The sequence below is a fragment of the Molothrus aeneus genome, chromosome Z (assembly GCF_037042795.1).
Source record: "Molothrus aeneus isolate 106 chromosome Z, BPBGC_Maene_1.0, whole genome shotgun sequence".
In the NCBI taxonomy this organism is placed as follows: domain Eukaryota; kingdom Metazoa; phylum Chordata; class Aves; order Passeriformes; family Icteridae; genus Molothrus; species Molothrus aeneus.
Window position 1 is genome coordinate 3401 of NC_089680.1, and position 16773 is coordinate 20173.

General features: G+C 65.5%; 1 protein-coding gene across 1 annotated transcript; it reads left to right on the top strand.

The window, feature by feature from the left end:
- Window positions 1–246: 246 nt before the first annotated feature.
- On the top strand, window positions 247–6275 carry MEX3C (mex-3 RNA binding family member C). The gene is made up of 2 exons (XM_066569827.1): window positions 247–702; window positions 4990–6275. Exons 1-2 carry the CDS (start codon window positions 324–326, stop codon window positions 6186–6188), a joined length of 1578 nt encoding a protein of 525 aa, XP_066425924.1. The 5' UTR covers window positions 247–323; the 3' UTR covers window positions 6189–6275.
- The last annotated feature ends 10498 nt before the right edge of the window (window positions 6276–16773 follow it).

The window sequence follows — 16773 nt, forward strand, 5'->3', positions numbered from 1 at the left end:
ATGCCTTCTCCCTCAGGACTCACCTGTCAATCATTCCGATGCTCCGCCCTTTTGTTGGCGCAGCCAATCAGAACGAACCATGCGCGGGGCGCGGCTTACGAATGATTGACAGCCCGCCCCTCCATAATTAACCAATGAAACCGCTCAAACAGCGGGGCGTGCCCTGTCAATCACCCCTAAACCCCACCCCCCCTCCCCTCTTTAACCAATCGCGTTTCTCCTTCCCCCTCTCCGCTTCCGCCGCCATGGCCGCGCCGCGCTGAGCCCCGGCCCCGCCGCTCAGCCCCGGCCATGGCGGCTCCGCTCTCGTAGCCGTGGCCGCCATGCCCAGCGGAGCCGCCGATGCCAACGAAACGGCCGAGCCGGCGCTGCTCCTCCTCCAGCAGCGCCTGCAAGGCCTCGGCTTCTCCCAATCAGCCGCGGAGGAAGAGGAGGAGGAGGAGGAGGATGATGATGATGATGGCGGCGAGGCGGAGCTGAGGGAGGATGAAGACGACGAAGCCGCCTCGTTGTTGTTGCCGCGCGCTTTGGATGTTACGGGAGGCCAGGGGATGATGGCGGCCATGCTGGCGCAGGCCTACGGTGATGGCGGAGCTGTGGGAGGAGAACAGGCGGCGCTGCTGAGGAGGAGAAGCGTCAACACCACCGAGTGCGTGGCCGTGCCCAGCTCCGAGCATGTGGCCGAGATCGTGGGGCGCCAGGGTGAGTGAGGGGCCGGCAATGGCGGCGCTGAGGGGGATTGAGGAACGGATTCAACCCTTCCCGCCATTTTGGGGACCCCCCTCACCACTTCCTGTGTCCCCTCCCAGTGAGGGACCCTCCTCTTCCTCTTCCTCCTGCCACACAAACTTTGGGGACCCTCCTGTCCTCTCGCAGCCGTGATGGGACCTTCATCTTCACCTCATGAGGGTCCTGACCGCTTCTCCTCTTGCCGCCATTTTGGGGACCCTCCTGTCCCCTCATAACTGGGGTGGGACCCTCCTCATCTTCACCCCCTGAGGGTCCTGACCTGTTTCAACCCTTGCCGCCATTTTGGGGACCCTCCTGTCCCCTCACAGCCCAGGGTGGGACCTTCATCTTCAGCTCCTCCTCCTCTGTCCCCTCATCTTCATCCCCGGAGGGCTGGGACTCCATTCTTCCCTTCCCGCCATTTTGGGGACCCTCCTGTCCCCTCATAACTGGGGTGGGACCCTCCTCATCTTCACCCCCTGAGGGTCCTGACCTGTTTCAACCCTTGCCGCCATTTTGGGGACCCCCCTGTCCCCTCACAACTGGGCCAGGATCCTCCTTTCCCACCTACAGGAGCCTCCAAATAAATAACCCCTAAACCCGGCCTGTCTGCCCCTAAACTTGACCTTTATGTTTAAGAGTAGAAAGGTTAGGTTTAGGGGCAGAAAGGCCAGGTTTAGATGCACCAAGGCCGGGTTTAGAAGCAGAAAAGTTGGGTTTAGGGGTAGAAAAATATTTACCAGAGGGCAAAAAACCATTTGTCCTGGTTTCAGGCAGATTTTGGAGGAAAGTCCCTCTAGAAAAGCAGATTCAGATGGTTGGGAAAAAGAAAAGTGGAAAAATCTGTTTATTTAACAGGCAAAGCATTCCCCAGCCCAAAAATTGATACTAAACACCATAAAAAAAAGCTAAACCCTGAAAGCCCTCGCTGTTCTGAGGAGGTGCCAAACTCAGAGTGTCCATTTCTGTCTGAGCCAGCCCAGGAGCAGGATGTGGAGGAGTGAGTGCAGCTTGCGAACGCAAACTCCCGGCTGCTCCTTTGCTCTCAGCGCCGGTTTTGAAGGGCAGGGCTCGGTGTCGGCACGGGCAGGACAGACGGATGGGAACGCGCACAGACACCGCCAAAGCCCGGGGCCGCCCCGCGGGGCCGGCTCTGCCTGGGGCTGGGCCGGGCTCGGTGCCAGCCCCGCGGGAGCTGAGCTGTCCCGCACGCGGCAGGGAGGGAGGGAAAGGCAGAGGAGCGGCTCGGGAATGGCAGAGCAGGCGGGTGGGGGCGTTCCGCTGGCATGCATTGCCGAGATCCCAGGCGATGCGGGGTCCTGAAACGTGGGGAAACCTCGTCTGGGAGCTGTGGGAGGTGTTGGGGAACCTAGGGTGACAGGCACTGAGCGTGGTGTGCAGTGAGGGATTGTGCCACTCTGTGTGTGTGTGTGTGTGTGTGTGTGGGCTGTGCTGGGAGCTCCTCAGTTCGTGCCCTGTGAATGTGACCCTGCAAATCTAGGAAGCAGGAGACAGAGATGACACCAAAGATACGGAGACAGTGCTGTGTGTGCTCTGTGTGCAGCGGGGCAGGCACGGAGCACAGGGGCACTGCAAGGACTGTGGCAGTCTGCAGCTGGGGCTGAGATGGAGCTGGGGCTGAGATGGAGCTGGGGCTGGGGCTGGGATGGAGCTGGGGCTGGGATGGAACTGGGGCTGAGATGGAGCTGGGGCTGAGATGGAGCTGGGGCTGGGGCTGGGATGGAGCTGGGGCTGAGATGGAGCTGAGGCTGAGATGGAGCTGGGGCTGGGGCTGAGATGGAGCTGGGGCTGGGGCTGGGATGGAGCTGGGGCTGGGATGGAGCTGGGGCTGGGATGGAACTGGGGCTGAGATGGAGCTGGGGCTGAGATGGAGCTGGGGCTGGGGCTGGGATGGAGCTGGGGCTGAGATGGAGCTGAGGCTGAGATGGAGCTGGGGCTGGGATGGAGCTGGGGCTGAGATGGAGCTGGGGCTGGGATGGAACTGGGGCTGAGGTGGAGCTGGGGCTGAGATGGAGCTGGGGCTGGGGCTGGGATGGAGCTGGGGCTGAGATGGAGCTGAGGCTGAGATGGAGCTGGGGCTGGGGCTGGGGCTGGGGCTGGGGCTGGGATGGAGCTGGGGCTGAGATGGAGCTGAGGCTGAGATGGAGCTGGGGCTGGGATGGAGCTGGGGCTGAGATGGAGCTGAGGCTGAGATGGAGCTGGAGCTGGGGCTGGGGCTGGGATGGAGCTGGGGCTGGGGCTGGGATGGAGCTGGGGCTGAGATGGAGCTGGGGCTGGGGCTGGAGCTGGGGCTGGGATGGAGCTGGGGCTGGGGCTGGGATGGAGCTGGGATGGAGCTGGGGCTGGGATGGAGCTGGGATGGAGCTGGGGCTGGGATGGAGCTGGAGCTGAGATGGAGCTGGGGCTGAGGCTGAGAGGGGGCTGGGGCTGGGGCTGGGATGGAGCTGGGGCTGAGATGGAGCTGGGGCTGGGGCTGGAGCTGGGGCTGGGATGGAGCTGGGATGGAGCTGGGGCTGAGATGGAGCTGGGGATGGAGCTGGAGCTGGGGCTGGGATGGAGCTGGGATGGAGCTGGGGCTGGGATGGAGCTGGGGCTGAGATGGAGCTGGGATGGAGCTGGGGCTGGGATGGAGTTGGGGCTGGGGCTGAGATGGACCTGGGGCTGGGATGGAGCTGGGGCTGGGATGGGGCTGGGGCTGGGATGGGATGGGGCTGGGGCTGGGATGGAGCTGGGGCTGAGATGGAGCTGGGGCTGGGATGGAGCTGGGGCTGGGGCTGAGATGGAGCTGGGGCTGGGATGGAGCTGGGATGGAGCTGGGGCTGGGATGGAGCTGGGGCTGGGATGGAGCTGGGGCTGGGATGGGGCTGGGGCTGGGATGGAGCTGGGGCTGAGATGGAGCTGGAGCTGGAGCTGGGGCTGGGGCTGAGATGGAGCTGGAGCTGGAGCTGGGGCTGGGGCTGGGATGGAGCTGGGGCTGAGATGGAGCTGGGGCTGGGGCTGGGGCAGGCTGTGCGGTGTCAGTGTCCTACAGACGCTCCCTGCCCCCCCCAGCTGCTCCCTCCCCCAAGCGCTGCCAGAGACACTGAAACAACTCCTCCTCCTCCTCCTCCTCCTCCTCCCTCCTCCTCCCTCCTCCTCCCGAGCTGGGCCAGCTCTGGCTTCGCTCACCGCCTGCCTGCAGGAGCGGCCCCTCCTCCCCTGCTCCTGCTCCTGCTCCTGCTCCTGCCCGGGGCCGTTCCTGCAGGAGCGGCCTGGAGCAGCCTCCGGGCCCTGTAAGCGTCTCTGGCCCGCGGAGCAGGGGCTGCCAAGCCCGGCCTGGGGAGGCGGCTCCGTGTACCCGCAGGGGCTGGGGCGCTGTGCGGAGCAGGGGGGAGTGAGCTGCTGCGGGGCAGCCGTGCTGGGGCTGCTCACAGCTCCGTGCAGGCGCGGTGTGCTCCGAGTGCCGCCTCTGTCACTGCTGGCAGCTGGCCCCGCACGGGCTGGGCTCGGCATGCAGGCGCTGTCGGGAATGCCCCCAGTGTGCGCCCGCTCCTCCGTGCTCGTTCTGCCCGCTCTCCTGGTCCTGTGCTGGGCAAGCTGGGCTTCTGTTCACACCCTGCCTCAACACCTGGAGTGTCTCAGGACAGGGCCCACTGTGTCCCACCAACCGTCATTCCATCCCCGAAAATCAAAGGAAAATGTTCCATTGACTTCTGGTTTCTGTTTGGGGCAGGGTTTGCTCAGGCAAGGAGAGAAACCCCCAGGTGGAGTCCATTTGTGACCCGAGCAGTCTGCTCGGGCTCCCGGGGCAGCTCGAGGAGGGCCCCTCACCCCGCGGGGAAGGGCAGCGTTTGGGTAACCCCCATGGCGGGAGGCAGACAGGAGCTCTCGGTGACCCTCAGTGGTTTTGCCTGGGGCACAGGGCTGGGCTGCAGGCCCTGCTCCCAGCTGGGAGCGTTTGTTTGTGGCCGAGGGCGCAGGGCTGGCATGTCAGCAGAGCTCTGTGTGTGTGTGTGTGTGTGTGTGTGTGTGAGGCTCCTGCGGCACCGTGCAGACAGCTGGGGGACACCCAGTACCTCTGTGGGACACTCGGGAGCACGGCTGGCACTCAGGGACCGGGGCGGGGCTGCTGGAGCCCTGCAGAGCTGCAGCTGCCGGCTGGCCCCGAGCCGTGCACCCTGGCGCTCTGGGTGGGCAGGAACGGGCAGGGCATCGCTCTGTGCCCCGGCCGCCCGCCGATGCGCTGTGCTCCCCGCGCAGGCTGCAAGATCAAGGCGCTGCGGGCCAAGACCAACACGTACATCAAGACGCCGGTGCGCGGCGAGGAGCCGGTGTTCGTGGTGACGGGGCGCAGGGAGGACGTGGCCGCGGCCAAGCGCGAGATCCTGTCGGCGGCCGAGCACTTCTCGCTGATCCGGGCGTCGCGCGGCAGGGCCGCGGGGCCGGGCTGCGCGCCCGCGCTGCCGGGGCAGACCACGGTGCAGGTGCGGGTGCCGTACCGCGTGGTGGGGCTGGTGGTGGGCCCCAAGGGCGCCACCATCAAGCGCATCCAGCAGCAGACGCACACGTACATCGTGACGCCCAGCCGCGACAAGGAGCCCGTGTTCGAGGTGACGGGCATGCCCGAGAACGTGGACCGGGCGCGCGAGGAGATCGAGATGCACATCGCCCTGCGCACCGGCGCCTTCCCGGAGCTCGGCCACGACAGTGACTTCTGCGCCAACGGCACCGACGTCGGCTTCGAGGGCGGCCCCGCCTGGCCCGGCGCCCGCCCCGCGCCCCGCGCCCGCGCCAGGATGGTCTCCAGCTACTGCAACGACAGCTCCAGCTCGCTGGGCAGCGGCTCCACCGACTCCTACTTCAGCGGCAGCCGCCTGGCCGACTTCAGCCCCACCAGCCCCTTCGGCGCGGGCGGCTTCTGGGTCGGGGAGGTGCTGCCGGCCGTGGGCGCCGAGGAGCTGGCGCTGGACTCCCCTGCCTACGAGCCCCTGCCCGCGCCCTCCCCGACCATATGGGCGCCCTTGGAGCCCGCGGCCGCCCCGCCCGGCCTGGGCACCGAGGCTGCGGGCAGCTCCAGGGCCCTGCTCCGCGGCAGCCGCCCCCCCACGCCCCGCCTGTCGCCCACCTTCCCCGAGGGTCTGGAGCAGCCCCTGGCCAGGCGGGCCCACAGCAACGCCCCGGGCCCCCAGCCCGGGCTGCCCGTCTGCATCCCCGCCTTCTCCACCGGTACCAACAGCTACTCCTCGTCCAACGGCGGCTCCGCGTCCAGCTCGCCCCCCGAGTGCCGCCGCAGGCACGACTGCGTCCTCTGCTTGGACGGCGAGGCCACGGCCGCCCTCGTGCCCTGCGGCCACAACCTGTTCTGCCCGCAGTGCGCCGCCCGCATCTGCGCCAGGGACGCGCCCACCTGCCCCGTGTGCCAGGCCGCCGTCACCCAGGCCATCCAGATCCACTCCTGAGCCCGCCGGGCCGCGCTCTGCGCCCCGCGCGGGCAGCGGCGCTCAGCACGGAGGGGTCGGGGCTGCTGTGCCGCGTGAGGGGAGCGCTCATCATTGCTCACAGCTGGAAACACAGGTGTTCTGGGCGTGTGAAGGGCCTCTGTCACGGCCGGGCCTCTGTGCTGGCAGCCGCAGCCGCGCCGCCCCACAGAGGGGTCACCTGCCGTGCAGGGCTGTGGCACCGCCAGCCACCCACACTGCCAGCGCTGCCTTCTCGACACTGCCAGTGCTCCGAGCAGCTCTGGGGAAACGCCTTCTCTGCCGCTCTCTGCCACCACCCACGCCTCAGCCTGCAGCACTGCAAACGCCCGCCCTGGCCGCGGGGGCACCGCCGGAGCTGCCCTGGGACAGCCAGGACGGGGACTGGGACAGGGATGAGTCACAGCAGGGACAGGAGCAGCCCAGGCTGGGCCCTCGGGGTCTGCGATTCCCACGGGGGCAGCCAGGCTGTGCTGGGCAGCGTGGGCAACACGGGAGCTGTCCCAGGAGCTGGCCCAGGATCCGGTCCCAGGAGCTGTCCCAGGATCCAGTCCCAGGAGCTGTCCCAGGATCCAGTCCCAGGATCGGGTCCCAGGATCGGGTCCCAGGATCGTGTCCCAGGATCGTGTCCCAGGATCCGGTCCCAGGATCCAGTCCCAGGATCGTGTCCCAGGATCCGGTCCCAGGAGCTGTCCCAGGATCGTGTCCCAGGAGCTGTCCCAGGATCGTGTCCCAGGATCGGGTCCCAGGAGCTGTCCCAGGATCGGGTCCCAGGATCGTGTCCCAGGATCCGGTCCCAGGAGCTGTCCCAGGATCGTGTCCCAGGAGCTGTCCCAGGATCGTGTCCCAGGATCGGGTCCCAGGAGCTGTCCCAGGATCGGGTCCCAGGATCGTGTCCCAGGATCCGGTCCCAGGAGCTGTCCCAGGATCGTGTCCCAGGAGCTGTCCCAGGATCGGGTCCCAGGATCGGGTCCCAGGATCGGGTCGCAGGATCGGGTCCGAGCTCCGCGGTGCCCCGGTGAGGGCGCTGACATTCCATCTGTCTGATCGAGCTGTTCCCAAATCGCCCCCCAGCGAGCCTGCAGATCAACATGTGAAGCATCGCCGCGTCCGGCCCTCGTCTTGCACACACTGCAGATTCACGGTTCCTTTCAGTAAGGGAAGGGGAAAACGGGGAGCCGGGTGCGTGCCCTGGCGCTGCTCGCTCCTCAGCCACCTGCAGTCACTTTGCTGCATTTCAAAAAGGTCTTTCCAATCACGAGTCTAAAGAAGAAAAAGGAAAGGAGAGTCCCTTGAATACTCTTCCTGCATTTCAACCTGTGGGTGTTTCCAGCTCTTCCATCCTCAGAATGTTCCCAAATCTGCGCTGGCATAAGTTAAAGCAACGAACACAAGCAAACAGAAGAAGATAAAAACCAAAACAAAAAAAGGAAGGAAGAAAGAAAGAAAGAAAGGAAAAAAAAATAATACAAAATGGAGTTCTGGTGGATTTTTTTCTATTTTTGTTTTGGAAGCATTATTTTCCCAAGACAAAGCTTTTTTCTCAGATTAACAGAAAAAAAAAAAAAAAGAGGAAATGAAATCACACCTATGTTGAACTAGTAAATATGCAGAAAACTTTATTTTTTATTTCCACTTGAAGAGTTACATTTCGTATTACAAGTTTACAGGTAACGGTTTCTATTTGGTGATTCCGAGTCTGGGAGCTGCCCTGAGGGCACGGCCAGGGTCCGAGCACAGGCAGTGTCCGAGCACGGGGCAGTGTCCGAGCACAGGGCAGTGTCCGAGCACAGGGCAGTGTCCCAGCACAGGCAGTGTCCGAGCACAGGCAGTGTCCCAGCACAGGCAGTGTCCGAGCACAGGGCAGTGTCCGAGCACAGGGCAGTGTCCCAGCACAGGCAGTGTCCCAGCACAGGCAGTGTCCCAGCACAGGGCAGTGTCCGAGCACAGGGCAGTGTCCCAGCACAGGGCAGTGTCCGAGCACGGGGCAGTGTCCGAGCACAGGGCAGTGTCCGAGCACAGGGCAGTGTCCCAGCACAGGCAGTGTCCGAGCACAGGGCAGTGTCCGAGCACAGGGCAGTGTCCCAGCACAGGCAGTGTCCCAGCACAGGCAGTGTCCCAGCACAGGGCAGTGTCCGAGCACAGGGCAGTGTCCCAGCACAGGCAGTGTCCCAGCACAGGGCAGTGTCCGAGCACAGGCAGTGTCCCAGCACAGGCAGTGTCCCAGCACAGGCAGTGTCCGAGCACAGGGCAGTGTCCGAGCACAGGCAGTGTCCCAGCACAGGCAGTGTCCCAGCACAGGGCAGTGTCCGAGCACAGGCAGTGTCCCAGCACAGGCAGTGTCCGAGCACAGGGCAGTGTCCCAGCACAGGGCAGTGTCCCAGCACAGGGCAGTGTCCCAGCACAGGCAGTGTCCGAGCACAGGGCAGTGTCCGAGCACAGGGCAGTGTCCGAGCACAGGGCAGTGTCCGAGCGGGGCAGTGTCCCAGCACAGGGCAGTGTCCGAGCACAGGGCAGTGTCCCAGCACAGGGCAGTGTCCGAGCACAGGGCAGTGTCCCAGCACAGGGCAGTGTCCGAGCACAGGGCAGTGTCCGAGCACAGGCAGTGTCCGAGCACAGGGCAGTGTCCGAGCACAGGCAGTGTCCGAGCACAGGCAGTGTCCGAGCACAGGCAGTGTCCCAGCACAGGGCAGTGTCCGAGCACAGGCAGTGTCCCAGCACAGGGCAGTGTCCGAGCACAGGGCAGTGTCCCAGCACAGGGCAGTGTCCGAGCACAGGGCAGTGTCCGAGCGGGGCAGTGTCCGAGCACAGGCAGTGTCCCAGCACAGGCAGTGTCCCAGCACAGGGCAGTGTCCGAGCACAGGCAGTGTCCGAGCACAGGGCAGTGTCCCAGCACAGGCAGTGTCCCAGCACAGGGCAGTGTCCCAGCACAGGCAGTGTCCGAGCACAGGCAGTGTCCGAGCACAGGCAGTGTCCGAGCACAGGCCAGTGTCCGAGCACAGGCAGTGTCCCAGCACAGGGCAGTGTCCCAGCACAGGGCAGTGTCCGAGCACAGGCAGTGTCCCAGCACAGGGCAGTGTCCCAGCACAGGCAGTGTCCCAGCACAGGGCAGTGTCCCAGCACAGGCAGTGTCCGAGCACAGGCAGTGTCCCAGCACAGGGCAGTGTCCCAGCACAGGCAGTGTCCGAGCACAGGCAGTGTCCCAGCACAGGCAGTGTCCCAGCACAGGCAGTGTCCGAGCGGGGCAGTGTCCCAGCACAGGCAGTGTCCGAGCACAGGCAGTGTCTGAGCACAGGCAGTGTCTGAGCACAGGGCAGTGTCCGAGCACAGGCAGTGTCCCAGCACAGGGCAGTGTCCGAGCGGGGCAGTGTCCCAGCACAGGCAGTGTCCGAGCACAGGGCAGTGTCCGAGCACAGGCAGTGTCCCAGCACAGGGCAGTGTCCCAGCACAGGCAGTGTCCCAGCACAGGCAGTGTCCGAGCACAGGCAGTGTCTGAGCACAGGCAGTGTCCCAGCACAGGGCAGTGTCCCAGCACAGGCAGTGTCCCAGCACAGGGCAGTGTCCCAGCACAGGGCAGTGTCCCAGCACAGGCAGTGTCCCAGCACAGGCAGTGTCCGAGCACAGGCAGTGTCTGAGCACAGGCAGTGTCCCAGCACAGGCAGTGTCCCAGCACAGGGCAGTGTCCCAGCACAGGGCAGTGTCCGAGCACAGGCAGTGTCCCAGCACAGGCAGTGTCCCAGCACAGGCAGTGTCCCAGCACAGGCAGTGTCCGAGCACAGGCAGTGTCTGAGCACAGGCAGTGTCTGAGCACAGGCAGTGTCCCAGCACAGGCAGTGTCCCAGCACAGGCAGTGTCCCAGCACAGGCAGTGTCCGAGCGGGGCAGTGTCCGAGCACGGGGCAGTGTCCGAGCACAGGCAGTGTCCCAGCACAGGCAGTGTCCCAGCACAGGCAGTGTCCGAGCACAGGGCAGTGTCCGAGCACAGGCAGTGTCCGAGCACAGGCAGTGTCCCAGCACAGGCAGTGTCCGAGCGGGGCAGTGTCCGAGCACAGGCAGTGTCCCAGCACAGGCAGTGTCCCAGCACAGGGCAGTGTCCCAGCACAGGCAGTGTCCGGGGCCGGTTTCCTATTTGCTAATTTTGCTACACTTTTTGTTATGTATATGTAGGGATTACAGACCCGATTTCAGTAAATTTAAGAATCCGTATATTTTATGATAAAGGGCCTTTCACTGATGACGGCCGAAGCACTGATATTATATATTTGCTGTAAAGAGAATTACAAGAGTTTTATTTTTCTGATATTAAAAGTTGCATAATGAAGATTTTTGACTTGCATGTTCGCCTGCCCGGCTGTCACCGGGGGAGTGCGGGAGGTGGGGCCCGAGAAACCCCGAAATGCCCGGGGGGTTCCCTCTGTGAGGGGTTTGGGTCTGGGGGCTCTGGGTCAGTATCGGGATTTGGGTCTGGGGGCTCCGTGTGTGTCTCTGTGTGTGTGTCAGGGGTTTGGGTCTGGGGGCTCCGTGTGTGTCTGTGTGTGTGTGTGTCAGGGGTTTGGGTCCGGGGGCTCCATGTGTGTCTGTGTGTGTGTGTGTGTGTCAGGGATTTGGGTCTGGGGGCTCCGTGTGTGTCTCTGTGTGTGTGTGTGTGTGTGTGTGTGTGTCAGGGGTTTGGGTCTGGGGGCTCTGGGTCAGTATCGGGATTTGGGTCTGGGGGCTCCGTGTGTGTCTGTGTGTGTGTGTGAGGGGTTTGGGTCCGGGGGCTCCGTGTCAGGGATTTGGGTCTGGGGTCTCGGTGACGGGCGCTCCTTTCCCGCACGCTCGGGTCGCTGTCCCGGCTGTTCCATGCTCAGCGGCGCCGGTGCCCGCCCGGGCCAGGCCAGGCGAGGGCAGCGCCTGCCCCGGGCAGCGGCTCCGAGCTCCGGGCAGCGGCTTCGGGCAGCGGCTCTGAGCTCCGGGCAGCGGCTCCGGGCAGCGGCTCCGGGCAGCGGCTCTGAGCTCTGGGCAGCGGCTCCGGGCAGCGGCTCTGAGCTCCGGGCAGCGGCTCCGGGCAGCGGCTCCGGGCAGCGGCTCTGAGCTCTGGGCAGCGGCTCCGGGCAGCGGCTCTGGGCAGCGGCTCTGAGCCCCTGGCAGCGGCACTCGCCGCTCTGCTGGACAGCAACATTAATGCTGGTTTTTGTTAAGGAAGCATTAATAAACGCAGACGTTTCCTCAGCTGCTGGAACGCGGCGCTGCCGCTGAGCCCGGGCTGTCCCCGGCTCTGCCGAGGCCGCTCCGAGCCCTCCCTGCCCGGCGCCTGGCTGGGATCGGGGAGCAGGGCCGGCAGTCCCGTCCCGGGGCCGCTCTGGCCGCGCTGCAGCCGCTGCTGCCCGGGGCTCGGCGCCGGGCCGGGCAGGGACCGCTGACCGTGCGTGCTCCAGGGCCGGGGCTCCCGCCGCGCTCCCCGGTCCTGCGGGGCCGCAGGCGGCGGCCGGCACTGCCCGCAGCGCGCTCCGGGGCGCGGCGCTCGGCCCCGCGGGGTTTCCACTGCCCGGCCCTGTGGGGTTTCCGCTGCTCGGCCCCGCAGGGTTTCCGCTGCCCGGCCCCGCGGGGTTTCCGCCTCACGGCCCCGCGGGGTTTCCGCTGCTCGGCCCCGCGGGGTTTCCGCTGCTCGGCCCCGCAGGGTTTCCACTGCCCGGCCCCGCGGGGTTTCCGCCTCACGGCCCCGCGGGGTTTCCGCCTCACGGCGCCGAGGCGGGGGCGGTGCTGCCCCGGGGCGTGAGAGCGAGCCCAGCCCCGAGCCGGGACCGAGCGGGCACCGGGGCTGGAATGGGGGAGTTTGGGGAGCGCCCCGCTCGGGGAGAGCCTCGGGCTGACGTCCGGGGGGAGCTCCCAGCCCGCGGCAGCTCCCGATCCCCTTCCTGCAGCATTTCTGCCCTCCGGGGCTGCGGGAACCGGGGCCGGAGCCGGGAGCGGGGCTGGCGGTGCCGGCGGGACTGCGGCGGGGCTGTGCAGAGAGCCGGGCTCGGGGGCCCTTTCCGTGCCACGGCTCCTGGAAGGAGCAGAACGGGCACGAACAAAAAATGAGCAGCTTCTGTTGCCTTCTTACTTTCTACCCCCAGAATAGATCTGGCCCGATTTTTTATGAAATTGCAGCGCATTTCCAAAACCTGCTCGGGCAAAGTTTGAGGTAAACGCATCAAAAACAGCGGGGGGTGCAGGCTGTGACGGGAAAACTGGATTTTGGGCAGAGAAGCTGCCCCGGGGGCTGTGGGAGATCCCACACCGCGATGGGTCTGCGCAGGCTGGGCAGGGCTGGGGGAAGGCTGGGCCGGGCTCAGGGGGGCCCCAGCCGGCTCCGCACGGGCTGGAGCAGGACAAAGCCGCCAAGGAGGCTGCACCGGCTGCACTTGGCTCCCTGAGCCCGGGCAGGGCGGGGGCGGCCGAGGCCGAGGATGAGGATGAGGATGAGGATGAGGATGAGGATGAGGATGAGAATGAGGATGAGGATGAGGCTGAGGATGAGGAGGATGAGGATGAGGATGAGGATGAGGATGAGGCTGAGGATGAGGATGAGGCTGAGGATGAGGAGGATGAGGATGAGGATGAGGATGAGGATGAGGCTGAGGATGAGGATGAGGCTGAGGATGAGGCACCGCTCTCGCTCTCGCTCTCGCTCGGGTCAGGCTGCCCCAGGCGAGGGAGGGGAGAAAACGGGTCCAGAACTCCAGAAAACGGCGTGGATCAAGGTGATCGTGGCAGGGCCCGGAAGCCCCAGGAGAACCACGGAACCGCAGCAGCTTTTAACCTGGAAAAGCTCACCAAGGCCACCGAGTCCCACCCTGCCACCAGCACTGCCAGGGCCACCAGCTGTCCCCAAGTGCCACATCCACACGGCCCAAGGGATGGGGTCTCACCAGCTGTGCCAGGGCTGGACAGCCCTTTCCACTGGGAAATTCCTGCTGGTGTCCACCCTGCCCCTGCCCTGGCCCAGCCTGAGGCCGTTCCCTCTGCTCCTGTCCCTGTTCCCTGGAGCACAGCCCGACCCCCCCGGCTGTCCCCTCCTGTCAGGAGCTGTGCAGAGCCACGAGGGCCCCCCTGAGCCTCCTTTGCTCCAGGCTCAGCCCCTTCCCAGCTCCCTCAGCCCCTCCTGGGGCTCCAGCCCCTGCCCAGCTCCCTCTGCTCCTGCCCCTGTTCCGGGGGTGCTCCACACCTCTGTCCCCGCACCCACACTGACCTGGGGACGCCCTGGTGCCCGTCCCCTCCCCTGACGCTGCCACCACCTGCCAGCTGTCCCCAGGCCGCAGCAGCCGCTCTGTGCTGGTGTCCCTGCGGTGCCTCAGCTCCCAGGGCAGCCCCAGCGCCCAGCCCTGCCACCCTCGGCGTGCCCACCCTGCCCCGAGCCGTGCCGGCCCCAGTAAACATCGCTGTGAATGTCCCTGTGAGTGTCACTGTGAGTGTCCCTGTGAGTGTCCCTGTGTCACTGTGAGTGTCACTGTGAATGTCACTGTGTTACTGTGAGTGTCCCTGTGAATATCCATGTGAGTGTCACTGTGAGTGTCCCTGTGAATGTCACTGTGAGTGTCACTGTGTCCCTGTGTTACTGTGAGTGTCCCTGTGAATATCCATGTGAATGTCCCTGTGAATGTCACTGTGAATATCCCTGTGAATGTCCCTGTGTCCCTGTGAGTGTCCCTGTGAGTGTCCCTGTGAGTGTCCCTGTGTCACTGTGTCACTGTGAATATCCCTGTGAGTGTCCCTGTGAGTGTCACTGTGAATGTCCCTGTGAGTGTCACTGTGTCCCTGTGTCACTGTGTCACTGTGTTACTGTGAGTGTCCCTGTGAATATCCCTGTGTCCCTGTGTCACTGTGTCCCTGTGAGTGTCCCTGTGAGTGTCCCTGTGAGTGTCCCTGTGTCCCTGTGAGTGTCCCTGCGAGTGTCCCTGCACTGCCCGTCACAAAGCGCTGCAGGCACTCCCCAAACGGGCAGAATGGCCCCCACGTGCCAGGCAGTGCCCCGGGGTGTCCCCACGGCCGGCTGCCGTCCTTGGACAACGGGGCTGGAACAGGACCTGGCCCTGGCCACTGCAGGATGCTCCTGCTCCCGAAGCCCCCAGGTCCCCACGCCCTCACCTCCCGTGGGCCCCTGGGTGACACCGCGGTGGCCCTGGGGCACCTTGGCCCCTCTGGTCCCCCCACAGAGCCGCCGCGGCCGGGGTGGCAGATGGGGCACAAGGACAGTGAGTGGCACCCGCCCCACGGCCCAGGGACACAGAGCCCCGGGACACGGCCACTGCTCTGCGACAGCACCGGGGCTGCAGGACAGCACAGACTGCCCGGGACAGGACAGGACAGAGTGTCCGGGACAGGACAGGACAGAGTGCCCGGGACAGGACAGAGTGCCCGGGACAGGACAGACTGCCCGGGACAGGACAGGACAGAGTGCCCGGGACAGGACAGGACAGAGTGTCCGGGACAGGACAGACTGCCCAGGACAGGACAGGACAGAGTGTCCGGGACAGGACAGGACAGAGTGTCCGGGACAGGACAGAGTGCCCGGGACAGGACAGAGTGCCCGGGACAGGACAGGACAGAGTGTCCGGGACAGGACAGACTGCCCAGGACAGGACAGGACAGAGTGTCCGGGACAGGACAGGACAGAGTGTCCGGGACAGGACAGAGTGCCCGGGACAGGACAGACTGCCCGGGACAGGACAGGACAGAGTGCCCGGGACAGGACAGACTGCCCGGGACAGGACAGGACAGACTGCCCGGGACGGGACAGGACAGAGTGCCCGGGACAGGACAGACTGCCCAGGACAGGACAGAGTGCCTGGGACAGGACAGACTGCCCAGGACAGGACAGAGTGCCTGGGACAGGACAGACTGCCCGGGACAGGACAGAGTGCCCAGGACAGGACAGGACAGGACAGACTGCCCAGGACAGAGTGCCCAGGACAGACTGCCCGGGACAGTGACCCCTGCCCAGGACAGGACAGGACAGACTGCCCAGGACAGGACAGGACAGACTGCCCGGGACAGGACAGACTGCCCGGGACAGGACAGGACAGACTGCCCGGGACAGGACAGAGTGCCCAGGACAGACTGCCCGGGACAGTGACCCCTGCCCAGGACAGTGACTGACTGCCCCTCGGGCCACCCCGTGGGAACGAGAACGATGGGCAGGCAGGGGGCTGGCAGAGGGACAGGACTGTCCCCAGCCCCTCGGCGGGTGGCAGGGGTGTCCCCAGCCCCTCAGGCAGGGCAGGGACCCCTTGAGCCTGGCACGAGGCACGCACACAAGCCTGGACGGTGCCGTGGCACCACCGGGACGCCGCTGTGCAGCTGCAGCTGCCGCCAGCGCGGGCTGGCTCCGGTGTCCCCTGTCCCCAGCCCCGCCAGGCCCGGCAGCCACCGGCCCCTGCCCCGCGCGGCTCCGAGGGCTGGCGTGTGACACGGACCCCGCCCGGCTCTGCCGCAGTGCAGCCGCGGGTCAATAAAAGCAAACAAAGAAAAGACATTTGAAAAACCCCAAACCGCCCAAAACCACGCGGCAGCGCTTTCATTCTGGCAGGATTTCCAACGCCCGCAGCTCGTTGCCCGAGTTTGGCTCCAGCTGGTTCCCCCGGCCCCAGGGGTGTCCGTGGCTGAGCTGCCCCTCGGGCGCGCCCCCCAGCCCCGGCCCCGCAGCCCCCGGGCCCGGCCATCCGCTCCCCCCGCTCCCCCGGGCGCGGCTCCGCGGCGGTGACCTGAGGCACTGCAGCCCCGCAGCCGGGCCGGGCCGCGCTGGGACAGCGAATTTACCCGGGCAGGGCCCGTCCCGAGCGCCGGGCAGCTCCGTGCTCAGCCAGCTCCGTGCTCAGCCCAGCTCTGTCCTCATCCCCAGCTCCGTGCTCTGCCCAGCTCCGTGCTCAGCCAAGCTCCGTGCTCAGCCAGCTCCATGGTGAGCCCAGCTCCATCTCCATTTCCCAGCCCTGTGCTCACCTCAGCTCCGTGCTCACCGAGCCCTATGCTCACCCAGCTCTATCCTCATCCCCAGCTCCGTGCTCACCCCAGCTCCATCCCCATTTCCCAGCCCTGTGCTCACCCAGCTCCACACTCATTCCCCAGCTCCACACTCATTCCCCAGCTCCACACTCATTCCCCAGCTCCACACTCATTCCCCAGCTCTGTGCTGACTCAGCCCCGTGCTCACCCCAACCCCAAGCAGCCTCTCCCCGCCCGGTGCCGCCGCCAGCAGGGCCAGACGCCACTGGTCTCTGAAGTGTGTGTGCAGGCCAAGGAGAGAAAAAAGACAGAAAAACAACCAAAAAATGGGAGTCCCACACTCCACCCACAGGATGATGGGCGGCAGGAGCTGGGCTTGGGCCGGAGCCACTGGTCCTGATTTGGCTCTGGGGGTCATTCCCTGTGTCCCTCTGTGGGTCACTCTGTGGGTCATTCCCTGGGTCACTCCGTGAGTCACTCCATGGGTCACTCCGTGGGTCACTCCATGGGTCACTCCGTGGGTCACTCCCTGAGTCACTCCGTGGGTCACTGTGGGGGTCACTATGTGGGTCACTGTGGGGGTCACTCCATGGGTCACTCCCTGG

Bases quoted from the DNA above. Each gene is read 5' to 3' on its own strand.
- MEX3C (XM_066569827.1), top strand. From the start codon at position 324: ATGCCCAGCGGAGCCGCCGATGCCAACGAAACGGCCGAGCCGGCGCTG. The intron at 703-4,989 runs GTGAGTGAGGGG...CTCCCCGCGCAG, and splicing joins CGAGATCGTGGGGCGCCAGG to GCTGCAAGATCAAGGCGCTG.